This window comes from Calidris pugnax, unplaced genomic scaffold, assembly GCF_001431845.1.
Source record: "Calidris pugnax isolate Ruff unplaced genomic scaffold, ASM143184v1 scaffold348, whole genome shotgun sequence".
NCBI classification, from domain to species: domain Eukaryota; kingdom Metazoa; phylum Chordata; class Aves; order Charadriiformes; family Scolopacidae; genus Calidris; species Calidris pugnax.
In genome coordinates, this window is record NW_015091086.1 from 75,585 (window position 1) to 81,114 (window position 5,530).

The 5,530-nt window shown below is 55.1% G+C and overlaps 1 protein-coding gene across 1 annotated transcript in view; it reads left to right on the forward strand.

Annotated features, from left to right (window-relative positions):
* The window catches only part of NUMA1 (nuclear mitotic apparatus protein 1), a gene marked incomplete at its 3' end in the record, with an annotated part of 78,203 nt that overhangs the window by 31,969 nt on the left and 40,704 nt on the right, over positions 1 to 5,530 (forward strand). Inside the window, exons 8-9 of the mRNA XM_014957733.1 lie at positions 2,342 to 2,471; positions 4,002 to 4,159. Of these exons, the coding sequence (XP_014813219.1) occupies positions 2,342 to 2,471; positions 4,002 to 4,159 (288 nt within the window). The remainder of the gene's footprint in view (positions 1 to 2,341; positions 2,472 to 4,001; positions 4,160 to 5,530) is intronic.

The window sequence follows — 5,530 nt, forward strand, 5'->3', positions numbered from 1 at the left end:
GCTCCAGACCTGCACACAATACTCCAGGTGAGGTCTCACCAGAGCAGAGTAAAGTGGCAGAATCCCCTCTCTGGACCTGCTGGCAACGCATCTCTTGATGCAGCCCAGGATGGGATTGACCTTCTGGGCTGCAAGTTCTCTGGACCTGCTCATGTCCAGCTTCTCCTCCACCAGCACCCCCAAGTCCCTTTCCTCAGGGCTGCTTTTCAATCCCTCACCCCCTAGTTTGTATTGGTGGCCAGGATTGTTCCAAGGATTGTCTCCTTCCATCATGGTGCCCACCACCAAGCCCATCACCTCAGGGGATGGATGCGTGCACACCAGTGTTCCCAGTTAGTCCCTCCTGCCTGACTGGGAACCCCTCTTGGCGTTGCAGAGCACTGCAAGCACAAATCGGCCGCGGAGAACCTGGTCTCGGCCCAGGAGCTGCTGGAGGGAGAAGAACTGGCCTTGGCCAAGGTAACTGGTGGGAAACCTTTATCTCTAGTCCATCCTGGTGGCCGTCTTGGGGTTGGTGACACTGAACCTGCCCCCATTTCAGGTGGCCGTGCTGCTCCTCTATCACACCTCCATGAGCTGCAGGAGCCCCGGGGACTGGAATGAGTTTGACTACAAGACCCAGGTAATCCCTTCTGGGTCCCACCTCGGACCAGGGGTGTGGGGAGAAGCAGAAGAGCCTTTTTGGGGGTCACCTCAAGACCTGCCCTCACGTTTGGGACCCCTCGAAGGGTGGTGCTGGGTGCTGTCACCCTTGTCCAGGGCATCAGGGCCATCAGAGGCTCGTGACTGTGAGTGTGGGCAAGTTGTGGGGTGTCAGAGCTGCTGACCCCACGGTTCCTGCCCCACAGGTGGAGCTGGCGTCCATCCTCAAGTTCGTGTTGGACAACGAGGAGAGCCTGAATGAGAACCTGGAGGTGTTTCTGCAGAGGAAGGGTGAGTGCCAGGCCCTGCTTCCCCGGAAAATAGGCTCTACATTCTGAGACAGGTTTCTTGTCCTGTCACTGGGCATCACTGAAAAAAGACTGGTCCCATCCTCCTGACACCCACTCCTTTTTTTTATAGTCATTGATCAGATCCCCCCTCAATCTTCTCTTCTGCAGACTAAAAAGACCCAAATCCCTCAGCCTTTCCTTTTGAGAGATGCTCCAGGTCCCTCATCATTTTTGTAGACCTCTGCTGTCCCCTCTCCAGCAGCCCAGGATGCCATTGGCCACAAAAGCCCATTGCTGGCTCATGGTCACCCTGTTGCCCACCAGGACTCCCAGGTCTTTTTCCTCAGGGCTGCCTACAAGCAGGTCAGCCCCCAACCTGTCCTTGTGCAGGGGGTTATTCCTCCCCAGGTGAAGCACGCTACATTTGCCCTTGTTAAATTTAATCAGGTTCCTCTCCGCCACCTCTCCAACCTGTCCAGGTCTCTGTGGATGGTGGCACAGCCTTCTGCTGTGTCAGCCACCCCTCCCAGTTTTGTGTCATCAGCAAACTTGCTGAGGGTATATTCCATCCCTTCATCCAGGTCATTGATGAATATATTGAAGAGGACTGGATTCAGTAATGATCACTGGGCAACCCCACTTATTCAAGACCTCCATCTAGATTCTGTGGATTCTGTGCCCCCAGTCACGACCCTCTGACCTCTGTCTTTTAACCAGTTTTCAATCCACCTCACTGTCCATTCATCTAATCCACACTTCCTAAACTTACCTATTAGGATGTTGTGGGAGACTGTGCCAAAAGCCTTGCTGAAGTCCTCTAGATAGAGGATACTAGAAGAGAAGTTCTGAAATGTCCATCTTTGGACAGATCTCTGAGCAATCAATCTAGTAAGAGCTTCTCTGAGTATGGGGCTGGATTAGAAGACCTCCACAGGTCCCCTCCCAGGTCTTTCTCCTCAGAGCTGCTCTCCAGCAGGTCACCCCCAGCCTCTCCTGGTCCATGGGGTTATTCCCCCCCAGGTGCAGGACCCTGCACTTGCCCTTGTTCGTGCTGCTGTGGCACAAACCAGGTCCAGATGCCTTCACCCCAGGGCTGAGGTCCCTTTAAGCTCCTCTTTAAGGGTCAGGCTGCCTTATACCTGCTGATATAAGGTGTATTTATAGACGTACCAGCAACATCTCAAGCTGAAATGAGGTTTCCTCAGAGGACAGGGGGCGGGTGGAATGTCCACAGCTCCATGGTGGGACCAGGGTGGTGGGACAGATCCCTGGAGTTGCCAAGGACACGGGTTTATGGCTTTCTCAGCTGGTTTGATCCATCCCTGTTGGAATTTGCCATCCTTCCCTTCTGGAATGAAGGTGAAGATCACAACCCAACCCAACCCTTCCTTCTCGTTTTTGATTTCCAGCTCCACCACCTTCATCCAGCACCTCCAGCAGCAGCTCTGAGGAGCACTCCCCGCTCCTCTCCTTCCCCCACAAGCGCGAGGTGCGTTTCCTGGAGCTCCAGAGAATCGCCTCCTCCTCCGGCACCAACAAGTACGTCCTCTTGGCTGCTGGTGGGAGGGAAGGGAGGTGGTGGGGATGGACAGGATGGCTTCAGGCACCTGGAGATGTCACCACCAAAGACCTGTCCTGTTGCCATCTCCTCGGGATGTGTGGAGGTGGGATGGGATTGGGCTGAAATTACCTCTTTTTAGCCCACTTCTGTGCCCTAATGAGGAGAGGAACCTCCCAGAGAAGCTTGTGGGTCATCTCCTGCCCTGGGGTGGGTTTGGGAGGACCAGGCTCATGTTGCTGCTGGATCATAGAAACATAGAATGGTTTGGGTTGGAAGGGACCTCAAAGATCATTGAGTTGCCTCAAAGATCATTGAGTTGGAAGGGACCTCAAAGATCATTGCCCCCCTGCCCTGGGCAGGGACACCTCCCACCAGAGCAGGTTGCTCAAGGCCACATCCAGCCTGGTCTTGAACACTTCCAGGGATGGGGCAGCCACAGCTTCTCTGGGCAACCTGTTCCAAAGATGGACATGTCCTAAAAGAGCGCTCTGTGGTGGGGCTCTGGCTGTGGTGGGGCTGGAGATGGATGGTTTTCCTTGAAACTGGTTTGGAAGGTTCATCCAGCCACGTAGAAGCTCCTGAAGATGAAGAGAGTGACCCTTCTGCATGATGAGGTGTCAAAGGGGTTGCTCTGAACCTCCTGCCTCTGAGATGGGGGGAAGCAGAGTGGATCACAGAATCACATGGGGTTGGCAGGGACCTCTGGAGATCATCCAGTCCCACCCCCTGCCACAGCAGGGCCACCCAGAGCAGGTCCCACAGGAACGTGTCCAGGTGGGTTTGAATGTCTCCAGAGAAGGAGACTCCACCACCTCCCTGGGCAGCCTCTGCCAGGGCTCTGCCACCCTCAAAGTAAACAAGTTCCTCCTCATGTTGAGGTGGAACTTCTTATGGTCAAGTTGGTGCCCATTCCCTCTTGTCCTGTCCCTGGGCACCACTGAAAAAAGACCATCCCCATCCTCCTGACACCCACCCTTGAAGGATTTAGAGGTGTTGATCAGATCCCCCCTCAGCCTTCTCTTCTCCAGACTAAAAAGCCCTAAGTCCCTCAGCCTCTCCTCATGAGAGAGATGCTCCAGCCCCTCATCATCCTCGCAGCCTCTGCTGTCCCCTCTCCAGCAGTTCCCTGTCCTTCTGGAACTGGAGAGCCCAGAACTGGTCCCAGTGCTCCAGCTGGGGCCTCCCCAGGGCAGAGCAGAGCAGAGGGGCAGGATGACCTCCCTCGAGGTTCTCCATGTTCTTCCTGATGCCCCCCATGACACCATTGACCTTCTTGGCCACCAGGGCCCATTGCTGGTTCATGGACCTCCTGTTCCCCACCAGGACTCCTAGATCTTTCTCCTCAGAGCTGCTCTCCAGCAGGTCCCCCCCAACCTCTCCTGGTCCATGGGGTTATTCCTCCCCAGGTGGAGCACCCTACGCTTGCCCTGGTTGAAGTACACTCCAGGAGGGATGGTGCCCTGCCCTTGGCTCGGGATAACTGGTCTTGGTGGTGCTTCTCCCCACAGCATGTTTTCAGGCCCCCCGTCCTCGCCCATGGGGGACGTCATGCAGACCCCCCAGTTCCAGCTGCGACGCCTCAAGAAGCAGTTGGCCGTTGAGAGGGAGAACCGGGACGAGCTGGAGGTGGAGCTGGCAGAGAATCGCAAGCTCCTCACGGAGAAGGGTGAGTTGGGAGCAGGATGTCCCTGTGGGGAGGGCTCTGTGGGGCTGAGACCTCATCTGGTGACTTCGTTATGGTTTGACCCTACCGCGATGGACATGGACATCCATGATGCCCATGGCTTTGGAGCTCTTTGGCTTTTTGGGGTTTGCTGGGCCTCGCTCCGTGGTGGGCCAGGGGGATCCTTGCCCTTCATCTGGACCAAAGTGTGGAGTAGAATCATAGAACCATGGAATGATGGAGGTTGGAAGGGACCTTCCAGATGGTGGAGTCCAACCATCAACCCAACGATGACCAACCCACTGGGACCTTCCAGATGGTGGAATCCAACCATCAACCCAACGATGACCAACCCACCACTGACCCATGTCCCTCAGCACCACCTCTGCCCGGCTTAGAAGTCCCTCTAGGGATGGCGACTCCACCACTGCCCTGGGCAGCCTCTGCCAAGGCTTCACAACCCTTTCCAGGAAGAAGTTGTTCCCAAGCTCCATCCTCAACCTCCCCTGGGACAACTTGAGGCCGTTTCCTCTTAATCCTTGGGAGAAGAGACCGACCCCCCCTGGCTACACCCTCCTGTCAGGGAGTTGGAGAGAGCCAGAAGGTCTCCCCTCAGCCTCCTTTTCTCCAGGCTCAACACCCCCAATTCCCTCAGAAGTTCTCCAGACCCTTCTCCTTGTGCCTGTTCCTTGGGAGAAGACACCAACCCTCCCCAGCTACACCCTCTTGTCAGGGAGTGAGAAGGTCTCCCCTCAGAAAACCTCACTGATGGAGCCAGGCTGGCTCCGATGCTGTTGGAACATCTCCAGGAGATGCTTGGAGATGGCTCTTGGTTCTTCTGCCAAAGGGTTTGGAGCCGCTGGCTCTAAAGGAGCCTCACCATCCACATCTCAAAAAAACTCCCTCCACACCAGGGATTTCACAGAATCACAGAATCTTAGTGGTTGGAAGGGACCTCTGAGATCATCGAGTCCAACCACAAAAAATAACCCAAAAAAAAACCCCCAAAAAAACCACCAAAAAAACCCCAAAACAAACGAACAAAAAAACCCACCACAAAACAAAACACACCACACCACCCCAAACGCCCACCAAAAACACCGCACCCACCAACTAAACCCCACACTCAACACCTCACCATAAACCAATAACCTTGGGCACTAGAGCAGGCCCTGAAGAGCCATGTCTACACGTTTCTTAAACACCTCCAGGGATGGTGACTCCACCACCTCCCTGGGCAGGCTGGTCCAGGGCCTGACCACTCTCTCAGGAAAGTCATTCTTTCTAATATCTAATCTAAATCTCCCCTGCCCCAACTTCAGACCATTTCCTCTGGTCTTGTCGTTCGTCCTTTGGGAGAAGAGGCCAACACCT